Below are 21,002 nucleotides of genomic sequence, written 5' to 3'. Positions count from 1 at the left end.
TGTTAAACAATCTACTTTATGTCGATACATTATTTCTGTTACATGTATTGTGTCATAATAGATTTTGATCCAGAATATAGATCCTAAACTGCTGCTGATACAGAAAAGGTAACATTATGTACAATGTTGTTTATGTTGACATATATAAATTATTTTGTCTTATCAAATATTTTATGACTATGTACCTTTTCAAGTCCAGCCTGAACTATAATTAGAATATTTATATATATATATAAAAAAAAAAAAAAAAACTTCAGTCTGATAGCTTTGAGGATAAAGAAGACATCATGCCTTCCCATAACATGATTCACTTATTGATTTACAATGATTTCCTAAATTAATACTGGGAGAATTGAAGGGGGGGGGGGGGGGGGAAATAATTCAACAAGGCTGCAGGGGCATCAACCCCAGGACCACAACAAGAGAACACTATTATCTATGATGCACAATTTTTATATCTTATATATTCTACAGGTGATATCAAAAGGTTCAATTTGTCACATTATCAAAGAGTTTAAATTCAGTAAAAAGGGAGATAAGGTTCCACTAGAATTTATTTAAAATTAACATTAGCAATATATAGCAGGTTACACGTACAGTACTGTGTTACATTCATTTAGTGGCAACCATAGATTAACACACAAACTGTTAGGCTCGGCAAGTTTCCACATACATACTGTATTCAACAAGGAATTTATTATTAATTTGTCTTGAGAAAATTAACATAGCAGACTTTCTTAAAAATTATGTATTTCTTTTACTAAATGTAACAGTTCAAATTACAATACAGTATATGAAATTTTACAGTACTCACAAGATAATTCACCTCTTCTTAGACAACTGTAGTTTTAAAACCTCAAACAATTTGGCTATGTATATAAATTTACAACTTTTCCTCAATAGAGATGTTTTTGTCTATGTATAAAGCTTGATGAGGTGTTCAGTGACTGCTGACGTTGGTAGCACCCCAAGATCAGTGTAGAGAAGGGTCAAGTTATTCGGTGGGGTGTAGTCAACCAGTGGGTGTTCACTCACCAGATCCTTGCTAGAATTCAAGACAGAAGCTTGATGCTGAGGAGAGGTAAAAAGATAAAAAAAAAAATTAACAAATTATTAAGGGACTCACTTATTTGTTCAATTGTATATGCAAGTCACTGATGCTCTCAAGTTTAAGGGAGTGGGTTTTAAACACAAAATATTTGTGAAGCTTTACATCTACTAATTCAAAATGCCATATGTGGACATCCCATTTGCAATGATTGAAAGGTTGTTCATAAGGACTTGTAAGTTACATTAATTTGGTCATTACAAAGGTGAGTTATTCAATAAATAATAACAAATAGAAAGTGAAGGTATAAATTAAAAAACAAAAAAACAGTGTTGAATGTAATGAAACGCCATTTTCTGGGCGAGACCTGGAGGCTCCCTGGAACTATTCGGGCTGATATGAATATATTAGACAGTGGCATCAGTCAAAGCGAATGGAGTTCTTAGGCCTACAAGCAACCACGAGCCAGAATTTGGCCCTCTCAGAGAGGCACGAGGAGCAATGGCCTATAGAAACCCCCATGTGGTTATAAGCATTTTATGTCTGCCATTGACTGGGTCAGGCAAACAGAAAGGTAGGCGCCCCAAAACAAACCCTATCTGGTTAAAAATGGCTACTGAAAGATGAACAGTTGGACATAACTCCCCAAACTAAAAACGAGCAAACGAGCATGACGTCACAACCGTCACCTTGCCGCTGTCTGCGCAGCTCATCACTCCCCAGGAGGGAAAAGGGGGAGCTCCAGATCTCCCTTCCCCCCTGCACTGGATATCCACCCCTAGTTTAGCACCTGCATGTCAAAACCGCAAAAACCGCCGACCAGAGGAAGGGAGGGTTGTCGGGGAGCCTCCAGGTCTCACCCAGAAAATGGCGTTTCATTACATTCAACATTGGTTTTCCTGGAGCTACTTAACCGAAGATGAAAACAAAGAGGGACTTTTGGCTAGAACGCAGGCTGGTTAGATTGCAGGCTTTCTAAACCCAATTATCCTGCGGATGACCTGGGAGACCTGTGGCCTGGAACTGGGAAGAAGGGAAACTGTATCAACCCAAAGCTCGTTTCCAGCCACCAAGGCCGTGGTGTGCAGGTAATGGCGAAGAACCGCAACTGGACATTACACATGATGCAACTCCAGCCGAACTAACCAAGCATCAACCTGATCCGAAACTGAAGGAAACTTACGGAGGGACAAGAAATGACTAAAGGATCACCAAGAAATTTCATATTGCCGCCGAGACGAGACACGCAGTTGGGACACCATCAACGAAGTCACCTACTCACCATACAAATGGTGATAGACCCTTGTTAGAAAGACCAGACGCAAAGACTTAAGAAGATCGAACCAGCCACATAACGGACTGGCTTCGATCTGGTGAAAGAAGTGGAGCCGTGAGAAGACCACCGGGTTCGGACACCGAGCAAGCAGCGCCAGAATCAAAGGCTGGGCCAGCCACCAAGGGGCCAACAGGACTACAGTACTCCCTTTCAGCAAGTCTCCAAGCAAGCCAGGACATGGAGCTACAGCGGAACTGGGGGAAATAGGTACAGGTAACCTCACCTCGACCCCGACGGCCTCACAGTCGGGAAAGGGTACTACATAATTCGGGAGGTGCCTCGACCATGCCAATGCGAAGAGGTCCACCTCTGGGAGCCTGTACATCCGGCAGAGCCAACTGAACGAGTCGGCGCTGACGGTGCATTTCCTGGACAGGGGAATGAACTGTGACAGGCGAATGCGAGAGAGACAGAGGGGACGTCCCCGAAGAAACCAGAACAGCCAACGAATCCAAACCCGGCCCAGCAGGTAGACCAACACGGCAAAGTTCAGACTTTTGCACAAACTCTAGAACAAATACCTTGTGACCTGGGAGCCCTCCAGAAACAGCTGTAGGTGGGACTGCAACCGCAGCAGAGCCTCTGGAGAGGGAGACAAGGAAGCGGTCCGAAATTCCAACACAAGACCCAGCCAAGTCCAAACCTGAGAGGGAACCAAATGAGACTTCCATCTGGTTCACCAAGAATCTGAACCCGGCAAGCTGGGGAAAGAACCAAATCCCTGGTAAGCAGACACGTGGACTGACTGGGAACCCACACCAGCCAGTTGTCGAGGTAGGCCAGAACTCGAACCCTTAAGAGACACAGACGGGCCACCACGATCCAGGTAAGGCATGTGAACATGTGAGGCTCCAAATTCAAGCCGAATGGAAGGCAATGAAAGCGGTAAGCCTAATGCCCCACAACAAAATCGAGCCAGTCACTGAACCCCGGATGAATCGGGACATGCCAATATGCGTCCCAGAGGTCCAACGACACCATCCAAGCGTCCGGCTTCAAAAGACAGACAGATCTGGGACAGAGTAATCATCCGAAAGGAAGGGGGCAATAGACCCAGGGGTTCAGATGGAACCAGTCCAGAATGAACCGCAGGTCCGCATAGGCCCATTTCAGAACTGGAAACAGGTGAGAAACCCACCTGAAGGACGAGAATGTTTCGACCACGCCCAAGCGAACCCACTCCAAGACAACATGACAGCGCAGAAGAGGAGGCCTGCCCTGCCAGCCCCAAACCCCCCAATGGAGGAAGGGGCCACCCAACACTACTGTAGGCAGCAAGAAACAACCCGAAACGCCCACAAATCGTGGAATCAGGAGTGGGCAAACTGCACAAACCTCTCCCCCATTGCCCTGTCAATGGAACGAACCGTGAAAGGGCCGATGACCCATATGAGAAGCCGACTGATGAGCAGAGCAATCACTGTGCTGACCAGACATAGCCGGCTCCGAAGGCTTCACCTGCTCCGAATCTGGCACCAGTGGCCTACCAAGATGGGAGGAACCCCAAGCCCTGGCACGACCCTTCAGGGAAGAATCCCCATGGCTCCCCCACCCCCGAGAACCAACAAGTCTGACATGGTACGACACTTAGAAGAAGCTGCCTGTAAACTGCACCACTGCAGACAGCAAAGGACAAAAGGTGTAGAAAACCTAAGAGCCAGGGCCCAAGTGGATTCCAAGGATTGAGTGAGCACCGCCTAACGACATGCGAGACGAGAAGCAAAGAACAGACACACCCCCCTCCCTCAGGATCGGCGCAAACAGCGTCAACAGGGCAACCGACGCCCACACCGAGGAGGCCAGTGCACTAGACCCAGGATTGGCACCCAGGGCCTCCACATCCTCCAGAAGCCAGTCCGAAGACAGCTCGAGAAGGGAAAAGAAACGGAGGACCGAAGCCAAATGGCCATGGGCACGCAAGTCCTCAGCTACCAGGGGTCACCAAAAGGAAGGGAACTTGCACATGAAACTGCACCAGGCTGACATCTCGTGGAAGGGCCGGGGCGAACAAACTCGCCCCCAGGTAAACCTGAACAACCGTAAGGGCCTCTCGCCACTCAAGCGCGCGGGACCAACAGAATGTATGCCACGTCCCCAACAAAAAGAAAAGACAAGACAGTCTGCCATCCAGGATGACTTCGGAACTTCATAATGCACCCAGTAAGGAAAGGAAGAACCGAACTCAAAAAAGGCAGGATCCATTAGTTGGGTTGTGTTGGAGGAAAACCGCAAGGGCCTCCCGCACCTCAAGAGGTAGGATGTGGGAGGCTGAAAACCTACAGAAGGAAAGGACCAAAGAACCCAAGGGAACCAGGAAGCGAACTGGTTCGCTTGGGGAGGAGCTGATGCCATATCAAACTCGCACAAGGAGGGAGGATAAGAAAAACCCCACCCCCTGTAACAACAAGCCCTACTCAGAGGGTACCAAAACCCAAGCGGAGTCAAACGGGACCCAAGCCCCCAAGTCAACCTCTCGCATCCGGGAACATATGTGCCAGAGTAGACACAGTACAGCTCCCAGTCTATCAGCAAAATAGTTGCATTAAAATCTGACAGGTACAGTAATTATTAAAAGTGATACTTTATGTGCTAAAGGTGATAATTTATGTGCATAAGGAAAATAGCACAACAGGATGATAAACTTTAGAGGAAGGGAAAAAATAGTATGGGAAATTGGGTCAAATGGGACCCAAGCCCACAAGTCAGCTCCTCCCCCGCCCCAGGAACTTGTACACCAGCACCGGGGTTGAGCCGTGCTCCAAACCCTCTGCCTCAAATAAGAAAAGGCAGAGTCCACCGGAAAAGCACGAAAGAAGGGGGCCCAATGGTCAAACCCAGAAGCACCGGCAGGAGGAAGGAGCTCGAATGCCTCTATCCCCACACCGGATGGGGCATCCCCCTAAATTGTCCGAGTCTCACCCACCAACTAAACACTGTTCCGACTCCAAAACCCTCAAATGCTTCAGAGGCGGGTGCAGGGGGGGAGAAGGGGAGGATCAGGGGGAATGACTTGGGGGCATGGATTAAACCAAAGTCGAAGCGACTAACGCCCCAAAGTTTGGGTCTTTATAAGTAAAACGGGGCAGGCTCGGGGCATCCGGATGGGCAACCAACTTAGCGCGCTGCAGCAATCTAAAACGTGCATGCAATGCTGAAGCAGCCAGCACCCGAATATCATGATCAGTGGTTTGGGTGAACTGGGGTAAAAGCAAGGAATACCACTCACAGGACTCCGGGTCGACTGTGTCACTGACTGATCAGGCAGCATGACGGAGGCAGAACAGGTGATTGTCACCATCAGACAAGGGGGACAGAGCAAGCTTCAAACTCGCACGAAGTGAGATGGGACCTCGGGGACGCATCCATCAGATCTCTGAGTTCTAATGGGGTTTCCAGGGCCCTTAGACACTTTGCTACGGGAAGCCCAGGCAAGGTACTGGGCTTCTAACCGGTACTAACTGGCACTCCAAACTACCAAGCAAACTACTAATTGCTGAATCCGTGATGAGTACACAAGCCGGTCAGCCGAGCGGACAGCACGCTGGACTTGTGATCCTGTGGTCCTGGGTTCGATCCCAGGCGCCGGTGAGAAACAATGGGCAGAGTATCTTTCACCCTATGCCCCTGTTACCTAGCAGTAAAATAGGTACCTGGGTGTTAGTCAGCTGTCACGGGCTGCTTCCTGGGGGTGGAGGCCTGGTCGAGGACCGGGCCGCGGGGACACTAAAAAGCCCCGAAATCATCTCAAGATAACCTCAAGATAAACATGGGATCCTAGTGAAGGACCACCAAAAATATATATATATGACTCAATAATACCAAGGGGCAGACCCTCCACCAGGCAGAAAACAAAAATAAATGAAAAATTCCCGCACGAGTACGTCACCAGGCGGAACAGAGCCGGCTACTGTATAACGGTGAAAACTAGCTGCACAGTACAGTACCTTGCGCCCCTACCAGCGACAAAGCTACCTCCTACCCAGAGGCAAACAGTGGTGCATGAAACACCCCAACTAACTCCAAGGGTGGGCAATCATCGAGCAGCAAAAGACCAACCCGAAGGTAGATCCCAGGCGACTTGTGGAAGGTAACCCCAAGCCACAAGGGCAGTACTTACAGGGCACCTAGAGAAGGTAACCCTAGGCGCATACAACCCAAGTACCAGTGAAATTACTCCTGGATCATACACCACCACAGCACAGGACCACACTACAAAACACAGCACTAGACAATGTCTGGAGCCAGGGTCGCATGACCACCAGGTCTCACATCAGCCTCAGAACTGGGGTGGATAGCCAGTGCAGGTGGTCTGGAGCTCCCCCCCTTCACCCTCCCAGGGAGGGGGGGGAGCTGTGCAGAGTGGCGCAGTGACGGTTGTGACGTCGTGCTCATTTGCTCGTTTTTAGTTTGGGGAGTTCTGCCCAACAGTTCGGCTTTCAGTAGCAATTTTTAACCAGATAGGGTTTGTTTTAGGGTGCCTAGCTTTCTGGGTGCCTGACCCGGTCAATGGCAGGCATAGAATGCTCCCAACCACACTGGGGTTTCTATAGGCCATTGCTCCTCATGCCTCTCTGAGGGGGCCAGGTTCTAGATCGTGGTCCCTAGTAGGCCTAAGAACTCCATTCACTTTGATGCCACGGTCTAATACATTCATATTAGCCTAGATAGCTCCGGGGAGCTGAAGGGGCTCTCCCCAGAAGGTAAGAAAGTTAGAAGTAAAAGGGGAGATAAAGAGATAGAGGAAACCCTAAATTTTATGAAAAAGAGTTACTTCTGAGATGTAACTTTAAAATGTTAACATTTCCCTTGAGTTATGTACAAAACTAAAATAGAGCATGAAGTGCAATGAATCACTAATTTTGGATCAGCTCCTCACCAACTCACTCATGTATAAATGGGGTATTACAGACCCTTCAAATATATTCCAGGCACCCAAGACATGCATGACTTACTGCAAACCAATATCTGAATTTGGTGTGCTCACAGTCAATGAAAGCTTGGAGGTTGGAAGGGAAGGGAAAGGAACTATCAGGAGAAAGCACCAAGCCATAACAACAATATAGCACTCAGAAGGAATTATGATAAGAATTTGGGATGAGACAGGTGGAAGATCAACCCAAAACTGAGTTAATTGCCTATAAAGTCAGAGGCAAAACAAAACAAACCACTGCTTTTAATAAGACAAATTCTGGTACTGAATTTAACAAAACTTCTCTATCTGGTGGATCCCTCAGTGGCTCTCCATACCTACAAATCATGTGGATAACTCTAAACATATCATCTCAGACCAGGGTCTTGCAAGTCATAAACCAGTATTTAATGAAATGCCTCCTCCTAGTTGGGCCTCGATGATTTCCTGAAGCTAGCCGCACGGAGTCACACCACACGTCACATTAGCCCTAGGAGTCCGTAATAACCTACTGGAGACCATACCCCAAATCTAGCCCCTCATCTCTCACAGAAATGCAGGAAGCAGGGATTCTTACAATAACCAGCCCTGGATTAACCATTAATTAAGTACAATAAATATGCTTAGGGACTCAAATGCGAACAAGCCTGAATGGTCCCCAGGTCCCGGACTCAAGTAAAGTATTCATAAAGTTTTAAACCCCATAAAGTTTTTTGTTCCAGTGCAGAAATTACAATATACCATGGTACATTTGCAGCTAAACTAGGGCCTATTAAATTGCAGTCCAATAATAAACTTATTTAAAATAAAAAAATAAAAAAAATAACTAATACAGTATTACTGTAATATAATTAGTATGATATATATATCTTCAATGCAAGAAAACAATGGAATAATAAGTATTATGTTTCATATATATAATGAAATTTATTCATTGGAATTTACACACAGTTTTTTACGGTTTACTATTTTTATTATGAATTACATATACGGTTTATGGAGTAAGCATCATAATGTTTTCAGTGCTTAGGGCCTCTAAAGGTTGATGACTGTGATGATGTGATGCGCATGATGATGCTACACTGTGATGCGCAGAGTTTATTGTAGCATTCCTCTTGTTCGCATAAAATAAAGTGTTCGCAAAAATTTTGTTGGTCTTTGTAAAATGATAAATTCCCTTCCCTGAACACGAACTGTACATGTAAAAAAAAAAAAAAAAAAAAAAAAAAAAAACTACTTACTTTGGCTGTGGGGACGTGGAGAAGGGAGGTATTTGCTGTGCTCCCGGGCATAAAGCTCCCAGAGGCGGTTCGCGGGCCATTCAAGCACCGCAAGTTGCCACAAATATATTTTCACTTATTTGTTCTATGTATTTCCAATGCGGTTTTATTTTGTTGTTGTTGTATATGATGCATATTTGTGTCCTTTACAATATGTATACAGTAGAACGTTCATAATGTTCTATGGAACCGTGATACATGTGTCAGTAATGTGTCCACAATAAATGTTTATTGTCTCAATACTACTTGTTCGAAATTCACTAAAATTACAATATGTACAGTTTCACACACTATTTACGCAGTAACACACTGTATTAAACACTCAGTATTTCGGAAGTGAGTGATAATCAAAGAAGCAGTCCATGGTACACAGCGCGACTTCACTCTTGTTGCACCAGGTACAGATAGACTTTCGCTTCCCGTTTCTTCGTTCTGTGTGGTTGCAAATAATGCACTCACATACACCCTTGGCTTTAGTACCTGTAGGTGGTATGTAGCCAAGCATAAGGCAGTCTTTAAAAGATTATAGGAAAAGATCAATTTGTAAGGTAATCTTGAAAAGATCGCTTTGTAAGGTCCCTCACTGGAAGAGATTCAGCTATTCTTGAAAATATCTATGGAAAACACCACCATGGAAGTCAGTAACACTGTTCACCTATGCCACTTGTATCAGATGCATCATCACTGAACCCAGAAAACGATTCATCTATGTATCATCTATAAAAATTGGATATGGCATGGGTGGGCAAAAGTGGCGCTCAGAGCTACAACTGGATATGCTCGCTATATCGTCCTCATCGGTACTGCATCACTTGCATACAACTCTTGTGTTAGGTCCTTGTTGTGCCTAGCTTCATCAATATCATGACCCGTATGTTCTTCAAACAATAAGGTCTGAATTTCACCGACAGAGAGCAATCTTTCAACACCGCATTGGACAGGTGTTTGGGAGCCAGAGGTGCGTGTGCCACCCATGGTTGCTCACTCAGTACTAACCCAGCCAGCAGCCCTAGGACATTCTGGGAATTTTTTCCAAGATGGCTGCCTCACTGGAGGTCCCAAGAGTTCATTTCGTACACAACCTATCGCGCAAGCGTTTTGAATGGGTATAAAATATTCAAAAGGTGTTTTCTCGGTTTGAGCAGTTTCCCACCGACCCAGTTTTCTCAGTTGGCGCAGCACAGTGGTTAATCCGGCCCCAAGCAAACGATCCACCCAGCAGTAAATTCAGCTGTTCTAATTACAGCTGACCACAGACATGTGCTGGGCTTAACTGGGAGCTGCCAGTTTCTCGTGACAACACACAGTACCTTGGTCTAGAGCATAGGGCAACAAACTGATGTGCCTGGTATGAGGGAAGGGGAGCAAGGTCCAGCCAGAAAGAAGTGTTTCCTTACATTCAATGATGGTTTTTCTGGAGCGGCCAAATGTCAACTCCCTAAAGCTAACCACAGAGAAGAGGAAAACTGGGACATAAAATTTACTCATTTTGTCAATTAATTTTATACTGCCATTTTAAAGCCTAGATTTTAAGCTGCACCTTGAACTTTATTTGAAAGAAATTGGTTAACGCTTAAATATTTTGTTTTATTAGAAAGTAAATACTGTAGATGGAGGCAAATTTTTTATTATTACTCTCAAGCTGGATACTATTACTTACCAGATATTTTTTGGGAAGGGAAGAATTATTGAGTGGAATTGTACGGATGAACTTGTAACTCTCCACTAGGACATAAACTGGCTTGTTCTTCATGTGTGCCAGAGTAGCCACAGTACAGCTCCCAATCTATCAGCAAAATAGTTGTATTAAAACCAGAGAGGTACAGTAATTATTAAAGGTGATATTTTATGTGCATAAGAAAAAATAGCACAACAGGATGATAAACTTTAGAGGAAGGAAAAATAGTATGGGAGAATGTTGACCAGACCACACACTAGAAAGTGAAGGGATGACGACGCTTCGGTCCATCTTGGACCATTCTCAAGTCGATTGTGACTTGAGAATGTCCATTCTCAAGAATATCTTGAAGCCATTCACAATCGACCTGAGAAAGGCCCAGAACGGACCGAAACGTCATCGTCCCTTCACTTTCTAGTGTGTGGTCTGGTTAACATACTTCAGCCACGTTATTGTGACTCGTCGCCTGCAGTATGGGAGAATGATGAACTTGAGACTCTAGTGCAAGGAAAGAGTACATTGAAGAACGATAAGCAGTAGTGCATTTCCTGTACCCAAAAAAGACCTCTGCAAACTGTGGCTTTAGACTGTCAATAATTTTGTCCAAAAACTGGTCGGGAGTTAAAGATATCAACTTCATTGCAAATGACAAGTCCAGGACAATTACAGTTGTGTACTCACCTTGTTGAGAATTCCTCCGTTCTCGCAAACCCCTTCAGCACCTAGCATCACAGCATTCACTCGCTCCATGATATAACCAACAGCTGCATCTAAAATCACTGTACAAGGTATCCCAGCTGCTCTCAGATCATTTGCCATTCTGCACCTGCCACACACAAAAGGATGATCAATAACCTTGTAAAATGTTTAATATGTACATCTAGAGAAAATTTTAACCAAATTTATTTTGAATGAAAAGTGTTAAAATATTTAATACATTATGATTCATTTACTCAAACCCATGAATGAGTTAACTTGCATATACTTTCTGACACTGCATAATTAAGAAGACTGTCAATTATATTTAATACATTTTAATTTTTGTCCATTTATTGTGGTATTTTGATACACTTAAAAGTCTAAAATATGTATTCCGTTTAATTTACAGTTCCCGCCTGTACCTCATTCACCAGAATCTATCCCTGCCTCTGTACCTCACTCACCAGAATCTATCCCTGCCTCCGTACCTCACTAACCAGAATCTATCCCTGCCTCCGTACCTCACTAACCAGAATCTATCCCTGGCTCTGTACCATGCTCACCAGAACCTTCCCCTCCCTCCTGTAACAGTTCCTCCACTGTCCATGTGTTGCTTGCTAATAGACTGTAGGCATTTATAATTATCAGTTTGACACTCTGACAACAGACTGATGAACAAGCCAGACCATGACAACATCCCCACACACAGTTGAAGTTAAGAGATAAATACTCCATATGGTCTCCTCTTAAATACATGATCTCTCTAATCAAATATATATAGAACTAACATTAAATACCTCAAAAATGACAACACCTACCCTGAGCGATCTGGTTGTGACTCGGTGACAAAGACATGGAACTGTCTTCCGTGTCTAGCAGCCTCTGTCATGACTGCCAGAACGTTGCGTGATCTTGAGTGAGTAAGAATGACCATGCCATCTTTAATTAAATTACTACTTGATCGCAATATCTTCTTGCGATTCTCTTGCTTACTTTTAATAAAATCTTCCCCACGTCTCAGCAGAATTTCTCGGCAGGAGGCAAAATCCTATGGGCAAAAATTAAAATTACAGAGAACTTCCTTATTCTATACATTTTAAAAGCAATCCTAAAGTCATATAAGAAATTAAAATGCCGTGAAAAGAGCAAATAAATTAACTTCTTATCTGCATGCTAAAAAATTATTAAATATGATGAAATGCCTTTTCTAATGGGTCCTTGGTAGATCTCCATACAACCATTGGGAAACAAGGCCTAAGAACTCCAAATGCAAAGATCAGCAAAGAGCCTTGATCCATCAAAACAGGTCGAGTTGCCAATCTGCTGGGAGAGGTGGTGACTCAGTAGGATAGAGGACTAGGACAACGGGCTAGTAAGGCCCGTTGGCCTTACTAGGCCAACACCAGGGCTGAATTGGCCACATTGGAGACAGGAGGATGACTTGGCTCATAAATGCCTCCAACCTGGTCAACATATAAAGAATTGGACTGGAAGAGTTAAAATTTAAGATCACCAATCTCAGATCAGGTATTAAGCATCCGCTGCAAAAGCATAACCCAAGACCTGGGAAGCTAAAGGAAGGGAAAATACCAATTCCACTGTAGACCTAGAAAGATCAAGAAAATTAATTATTGAAGGTGATGGGACCAGGCTGTGGCAAACTCAATGGGCAGTCTAAATTGTAGGACATCAGGCAAAGAACCAAGGATTGTTGACGAGATAGCAGCTCCTGGTGGGGCTGCTGCCACTTGGTGATGGCCAGGTTTAACACTTTCACGGCCCCAGCAGGCGGGCCACCGAGCAACCCAAGGTAGGGCGAGTGATGTTTATACTCCTTTCACCTTTCTTACCTCAATTTTCGTGCTACTGTACATCGTTCAATTTGGTATCAAACTGTTTGCAATAGAATGCTCTAAAGGAATATTTTATACAGTACATAAGAACAATACCACAATATAAAGTACATAAAGTAAAGAATAGTGGCCACCTCACACCTGATGGTCTGGGTGTTGCAACATTGTCACTAGTAGAACTGATGTCATCCTCATGTTCATCACCAGCATGTATGATGGTGTCAATTTTGTGAGGCCAATTCTTATATTCAGAGTACACTAGTGACCAAATGACTAACTTTGTGGAACTGGAGGAATGTAAATACAAATGAGTTCTTGGTATCAGTTGTGTAGTACAGTGGTACCTCGGTTTACGAACGCCCCTGTTTACAAACTTTTTGGGTTACGAGCCAGATTTGTTCGGAAAATTTGAATTGAGATACGAAATTTACCTCGGGATGCGAGTTTGTTGATACGTGTACGGCCGACCTAGCACGTGGTGGCACGACGATCGCGCCTCAGTTTACCAATGCCTCGAGCCTGGTGACTATCCCGCCTGAATTCTTCTCAAGGATTTACAGTTTCTTTTTGGATTTTTGGCTATTTGACCATAAAAGTTGTTATATATTTTGCCATGGGTCCCAAGAAAGCCAATGGTAAGGTTCAAGGCAAGAAAACGTGTGAGAATGACCATAGAGGAAAACAAGAGATCATTCGTAAACATGAAAATGGTATACGTGTTGTTGAACTAGCTAGGCAGCACAAGTCTTCAGTGGAGGAGGAGGAGGCAGAAGATGTCCCTTCCTCATTAATTAAAAAAATGTGTGCAGTACGGGAAGAACTGCAAAGTTTTGCTGAAAAGAATCACCCAGATAAAGCTGTAGCAGGCCGTTGTATTGATCTTATTAATGACAATGTGATGTCTCACTACAGACAAGTGTTACAAAGGGAAAAACAATCTTTAATGGAACGTTTCCTTGTGAGAAAATCAAGCAGTGAGCCACAACCAGCACCTAGTGGTATGCAGGCAAAACGTGCTAGAGAGTGAACTCTAGAGAAATCTTCACTGCCTGATTTTATAATGAAAGGGGACTCCCCTTCCAAACAGTAACACCACTCCTCCTCCCCCTCCTCACCATCTTCCATATGCCAACAGGAGTCATCAGCAAGGGTAAGTAATAACTTAAACATACTTTTTAAGTGAAGATTTGGGTGAATTAGGAATAAAATTTACTTTGAAGTGAAGTTTTTGGGGAGTCAGGAACGGATTAATTCCCTTCCCATTATTTCCTATGGGGAAATTTGCTTCAGTTTACAAATTTTTGGGTTAAGAACTGTCTCCAGGAATGGATTAAATTCTTAAACCGAGGTACCCTGTACTTGATTAACACAAAAGCATTATGTATAGCCTTGTATAGCCACAGAGAATAGAAAAACATTGGCGTGCATTTTAAAACAAACCCCATAATAATCGATATGGGGATCAGAAAGAGATAATAATTGGACAATAAATGGAATTTTTACAAATATTTTAATTTTGGATGGCACTGCCATCTTCCGGATACCTATACTGTACAGTATGTATTGATTTTATGACTTCAATATTGTTAACTGGATACGATTGTGTTAACTAGTACTTTAGCTGTCTGGCACCTCTGTGTGCTCCCGACCAAAAACACTGGGTTCATTGGGCCGCTCAGCCACGTGAAAAAATATTTACAATTATTTTTATGTTTTCCAAGTTACGTGTTGACTTATAACTAAATTTGCTGTCAAAATGTTTGCAAATAAATTCTCAAGCTACATTTTTCAACCAGGTGTCACAGCACACTGGTGTGTTGTGAAGGGTCCACAGGGAGTTTTAGGGAAGGTAAAAAAACCAGCGTTGAATGTAATGAAACGCCATTTTCTGGGTGAGTCCCGGAGGCTCCCCGGAGCTATCCCAGGCTGATATGCTAATGTCAGACTTTGGCATCAGTCATGTGTATGGAGTTCTTAGGCCTACCGGGGATCATGGCCAGAACCGGGCCCCTCAGAGAGGCAAGGGGAGCAATGGCCTATAGAAGCCCCCATGTAGTTGGAAGCATTCTATGTCTGCCATCGACCGGAACAGGCACCCAGAAAGGTAAGCGCCCCAAAACAAACCCCTATTCTGGTTAAAATTGCTACCAAAAACCGAACTAGTGGATAGAACTCCCCAACCGAAAACAAGCAAACTAGTGTGACGTCACACACCGCCGCGCCGCTGTCTGCGCAGCTCCCCCCTCCCCGGGAGGGGGAAGGGGGAGCCCCAGACCCCCCGCGCCGGCTACCCACACCTCAGTTCTTGAGGCTGGATGTCAAAAACGCGAAAAACCGCCGACCGGAGGGAGGGAGGGATGCCGGGGAGCCTCCGGGACTCACCCAGAAAATGGCGTTTCATTACATTCAACGCTGGTTTTCTGGGGGGAGCCCCGTCGGCTCCCCGGAGCTAACTACCCACAGACAGAAAAAAGAGGGACTTACCCGGGAGGCGGTCGTCGCTCACCCCTCAACTCGAAGCCGAGACAACTGGCTGCAACCGCCGACCCAAAGCAACACAGGCCCGACGAGGCCCAGAGACATTCACAAGGTAACGAGCAGCCAGGACCCTGTTCGACCGCCAAAATCCCCGCGCCCGAATATCAGACCAAGACAAATTCCCAAAGACGGCAGCAAGAGCCGCGAACTTACGAACGTCATGGGCACGGGGATAGACCGCAGGCTGGCTGGACCTAATAACCCTGCGGACGACCTGAGAGACCCGAACCCGCGAACAGGGAAGAAGGGAAACCGGATCAACCCACAGCGCGTCCCCAGACACAGAAGCTGTGGCGCGCAAATAACGGCGAAACGCCGCAACCGGACACAAAACATGATGTACCCCCGGCCTGACCAACCAAGCATCAACCACCCACGGACCCCTCCGGAACGCAGCAGTCTCATTCTTCGCCAGAAAAGAAGGAGACGGCTGCAAACGAACAAAACAATCACCACGACCAAAAGAGCAGAAACCCCTGCGCCGGAGGAGAGCATGAAGCTCCCCTACCCGACCCCCAGAGGCCAAAGCCAACAAGAAAAGTGCATTGGAAAAACAATCCTGGACCGAAGGGGCCACAACGAAACGAGGAGATGAAAGGAAAGCGAGCACTCTGTCCAAAGACCAGGACGGCTCAGGCGACGCATGAGCAGGCCGGAGGTGAAACAATGCACGAGACAGCTTGCGAAACGGCGCAGACGTAACATCGATACCGAAAGCAAGCTGAAGCGGCTCCGCCAGTGCCGCACGATACGAAGCGACAGTGTTAGGCATAAGATGACGGTCCTGAAACAACCACGAGAGGAAGGACAAGACCACCCGAACAGACAAGGAGCTAACACGACGAAGACGCAAAAAGAAACAGAAGGACCGCCAGGAAACTTCATACTGCCGCCGAGAAGAAGCCCTCAGGTGGGACACCAACAAGGAGGCCACCTGATCACCATAGAGATGATGATAGACTCGGGTAAAAAAAACCATACGCGAAGACTCGAGGAGACGATCGAACCAGCCACGTGACGTACCGGCCCGATCTGCTGAAAGAGGCGGAGCCGCAGGGAAAACCCTCGGGTTCGGACACTGAGCAATCAGCGCCTGAAACCAAGGCTGGGCCGGCCACCAAGGGGCCAGAAGAACAACTCTTCCCTGGTAAGTCTCTAAGCGAGTCAGGACCTGGAGCAACAGCCGAACCAGGGGAAAGAGGTACAGGAACCCCCACCTCGACCAGTCTAGCCGAAAGGCATCGACCCCGACGGCCTCGCGATCGGGGAAGGGCGCCGCATAAACGGGAAGACGCCGCGAAGAGGTCCACTTCGGGGCGCCTGAACGTCTGGCAAAGCCAACGGAAGGACTCGTCGTCGACCGTCCACTCCGTGGAGAGGGGAACGAAGGGAGACAGGGCGTCGGCCAAGACATTGGACACGCCCCGTACGTGAACCGCCAGGAGAGCCAAACCCCGAGAACTCAGCAGACGAGTCACCCGAAGCGACCAACCCCAAAGAGACAAGGACCGCATCGAATCGCCGCGGTTCAGGCAATGAACCACCGGAGAGCAGTCCGAATGGAGCCGAATCGTCGATCCGCGGGCCACCCGAATCCTCCCCAGAGCAAACCACACTGCCGCGAACTCCCGCACCGTGCTGTGAGCTCGACGGAAGGACGGACCCCAACGCCCTTGCCGGCCTGGTGAGCACTGGTCACAAAACCCCAGCCGAGAGACGACGCATCCGTGTACACATCGAGCGAGGGCTCGGGTAGGCGCCAAGGCACTGAACCCCGAAAAACCCGAAGAGGAAGCCGGTGACGCAGCAACCGACACAAGGCCCCCGGGGGTCGAACTCTGCGATCGCGAGAGAGGCGGAAGGGGGAACCCCGAAGGAACCAGAACAGCCGTCGAAGCCAAACCCGACCCGGCGGGTAGACCACCATCACGAAGTTCAGGCTCCCGCACAGCCCCTCGAGCAACCGCCGGGTGACCCGAGGGCCCTCCAGAAACAGACAAAGGCGGGACCGCAGCCGCAGGAGAGACTCCGGAGGGAGAGACAAGGAGGCGGTTCGAGAGTCCCAAACGAGACCCAGCCAAGTCCGAACCTGAGAGGGAACCAGATGGGACTTCCTCCAGTTCACCTAGAACCCGAACTCGGCGAGCTGGGAAAGAACCAAATCCCTGGCTAGCAAGCAAGCTGACTGGCTGGGAGCCCAAACCAGCCAGTCGTCGAGGTAGGCCAACACCCGAACACCTAGGAGACGCAAACGAGCCACCACAACCCGTGTAAGGCGCGTGAACACGCGAGGTGCCAGGTTCAACCCGAACGGGAGACAACGAAAGCGGTAACTCAGACGCCCCACAACAAAACCGAGCCAGTCCCTGAACCGCGGATGAATCGGGACATGCCAATAAGCGTCCCGGAGGTCTAGGGACACCATCCAAGCTCCCGGCTCCAAGAGGAGCCGAACCTGAGACAGCGTAGTCATCCGAAAGGAGGGGCAATGAACCCAGGGGTTCAGACGGGACAAGTCCAGAATGAACCGCAGGTCCGCGCAGTCCCGTTTCGGAACCGGAAACAGACGGGAAACCCATCTGAGGGACGACGTCGTTTCGACAACGCCCAAGCGTACCCACGCCAAGACGACTTGACAGAGCGCAGGGGAAGAAACCTGCCCTGCCAGCCCCGACCCCCCAAAGGGGGGAGGGGCCACCCAACACCACCGCAGGCCGCGAGACACGACCCGAAAGGCCCACGAATCGTGGGACCAGGTGTGGGTGAACAGCGCAAGCCGCCCCCCCATCGCCCCGTCAAGGGGGCAAACCGCGAAAGGGCCGGCGACCCTTACGAGACCCAGAACCCCGCACAGCGCGAACACCGCGCCGACCAGACGAGGGAGGGTCCGCAGGAGCCAACCCCAAACCTGACACCAGAGGCCTACCACGACGAGAGGAACCCCGAGCCCTGGCACGACCTTTCCGGGAAGACCCACCCCGGGACCCCCGGAAAACCAACAAGTCCGACATCGGACGACAAGCCGCCGACGCAGCCTGAATAAACTGCGCCACGGCCGACTCCCCAAACAGGAGAGGACAAAAAGGTGAAGAACGTTTAAGAGCCAGAGCCCAAGCAGATTCCACGGAGGAACCCAGCACTGCCTGCCGACACGCGAGACGGGAAGCATAAAACAGGGAAACCGCATCCCGCAAAATCGGCGTGAACAGCTTCAACAAGGCAGCTGACGAACGCGCAGCCGAGGACAAGGTGCTGGACCCCGGGACGGACCCAAGCGTCCCCACATCCTCCATGAGCCAATCCGAAGACAGCTCCAGGAGGGAAAAGAACCGCAAGGCCGAACACAAAAGGTCAAAAACAAACAGAATAAAATGACAGAACCCCCCACCAGGCAAAAACAAAAAGAAAAACAAAACCCCGCAAGAGGACAGCAAACCCCAAGGAACAGAGCCGGCCGCGATGTCGGGAAATACAAGCTGAGCAGCACCCTGCGCCCCTACCAGTGCAAACTGCCTCTTACCTGCCGGTAACAAGGGAGAACAGAACACCCAAGAGCCCAACAGGCGGCCGAAAAACCGAAAGGTAAAACGGACCAGCAGAGGCAGACCCCGAGGAGCCTGTGGAAGGTGGCCCCAAGACCCAAAAGCAGTACTTACAGGGCACCTAGGGAAGGCAGCCCTAGGCGCATGCAGCCCGAGTACTGAAGATAACTCCTGGCTCTCACACCCACAAAACCAACACCACACGCAAAGCACAGTGCAGTAGCGACACCGGAGCCAGAGCACACGACCATCGCCTATAGCATCAGCCTCAAGAACTGAGGTGTGGGTAGCCGGCGCGGGGGGGTCTGGGGCTCCCCCTTCCCCCTCCCGGGGAGGGGGGAGCTGCGCAGACAGCGGCGCGGCGGTGTGTGACGTCACACTAGTTTGCTTGTTTTCGGTTGGGGAGTTCTATCCACTAGTTCGGTTTTTGGTAGCAATTTTAACCAGAATAGGGGTTTGTTTTGGGGCGCTTACCTTTCTGGGTGCCTGTTCCGGTCGATGGCAGACATAGAATGCTTCCAACTACACGGGGGCTTCTATAGGCCATTGCTCCTCTTGCCTCTGAGGGGACCCGGTTCTGGCCGTGGTCCCCGGTAGGCCTAAGAACTCCATACACATGACTGATGCCAAAGTCTGACATTAGCATATCAGCCTGGGATAGCTCCGGGGAGCCGACGGGGCTCCCCCCAGAAAATTATATGAATAATAAGAAGGAAAAAAAAGTTTTGGAATTCATGATCAACATTATTTCAAATACCACCATGACTAGAACTTTAGCTACTAAACTTTTAAACACAATCATACACGTCTTCCGTAACTGAAAAACAAGTTACAGAGATAGGCTTGCAGCGTTAAATATGCCAAAGCTAAATGATAGAAGAAAAAGAGGTGAAATGATCACCACTTACAAAAAATAACAGGAATTGACCAAATTGGCAAAGAGGAATTCCTGAAACCAGCAACTTCAAGAACAAGAGGACACAGATTCAAGCTAAGGAACAAAGGTGTTTGAAATAACCAACAGTTTATTCTCCCTTAACTCCTAATACTAACATTTACTAATAACACTAACATGTAGAATTAATATCGTTGGTGTTTCTATAATAAGGCATAATTTTGCCAGAATCTTTCAGCCATCATGACGCCGTGTGTCAGATATCAGGCTGAAATATGACATCTTCTACGTTGTTGGAGATTTATAGAGTTCAGTTAATTGTCCTTTCTTTCTAAAAATATTCTTCATTATGAAAGAAATAATCATTTTGTGTACTTATGCATATTGGATTCGACTATTCCACCAAATTAATTATTCCAGTAAAAATTACTGCGACGTAAATTAAATACACGTCAACCCTTCTCGTTTAATTTGTGCAGTGTTAATTAAATCTATTGCCTTGCGAGAAGAGGTATTATTATTCAATACATTATTCGTGACAATAGTATAAGTCGTACTTCCTTATTTCCCTAAATAATTACTAGCAAATCAAATTAGTTTAAGCTCGAGATTGCTATGAGCGTCTCTGCGCATGCGTGTCCGAGCGTCGGGGGATGAAGAAGGGTCTCTCTATGACACGACTCTGCCACGAGCACAGGCACAGCTCCAGGGGCAGCCATTGTGGTTACCAACACGTGGTCGTACAGTGTTAATTACCAATCTCACGCCTGACAAGATAATTACGTCCTGTAATCGACCTTTAACAGCAGTGAACGTCAGGGACTATCAGACATGATATCGGGGACGTAAATATTTTAACAAACCAACGTTAAGTATTATTTTTGGATTTGAGTGCACTTAGTCTAAAATTATTACTGTAGGTAGTTCTCTGTTATGTCATCTACTGACCACAAACCCAATGGTAGTTTCATTCCAAGTTATTCTCAAGTTCGCAATGAATAGTGGAATCATTTTCTAGCCTATTCAAATATTATTACATCTCTGTGATTGCAGCATGTTGATGAGGACAAGCCGAGAAATTCTTCCTCTACACATGATTTCCCCTCCCGGTGTTTGATCCATTATATGGGCAATGCGATCACGTTTAGGAGTATTTGAACTGTGAAATGGGTTTAGTGAAATCTTCTTACAGCTAAGCCCGCTTTAGTTATTTTGTAGATTTCC

General features: G+C 47.1%; 1 protein-coding gene across 3 annotated transcripts in view; it reads right to left on the bottom strand.

The window, feature by feature from the left end:
- eIF2Balpha (eukaryotic translation initiation factor 2B subunit alpha) overlaps nucleotides 1–21,002 on the bottom strand; it is a 52,456-nt gene continuing 31,454 nt past the window's right edge. For all 3 annotated transcript variants that reach the window (XM_069324407.1, XM_069324415.1, XM_069324400.1), the window contains 4 exons: nucleotides 11,769–11,998; nucleotides 10,933–11,077; nucleotides 10,234–10,359; nucleotides 1–1,071 (listed from right to left, as the gene is read on the bottom strand). In XM_069324407.1, coding sequence (XP_069180508.1) covers nucleotides 916–1,071; nucleotides 10,234–10,359; nucleotides 10,933–11,077; nucleotides 11,769–11,998 — 657 coding nt within the window. In that variant the 3' untranslated portion in view covers nucleotides 1–915. The remainder of the gene's footprint in view (nucleotides 1,072–10,233; nucleotides 10,360–10,932; nucleotides 11,078–11,768; nucleotides 11,999–21,002) is intronic.

This window comes from Procambarus clarkii, chromosome 2, assembly GCF_040958095.1.
Source record: "Procambarus clarkii isolate CNS0578487 chromosome 2, FALCON_Pclarkii_2.0, whole genome shotgun sequence".
Taxonomy (NCBI): Eukaryota; Metazoa; Arthropoda; class Malacostraca; order Decapoda; family Cambaridae; genus Procambarus; species Procambarus clarkii.
This window is presented reverse-complemented; position numbering and strand designations above follow the sequence as displayed.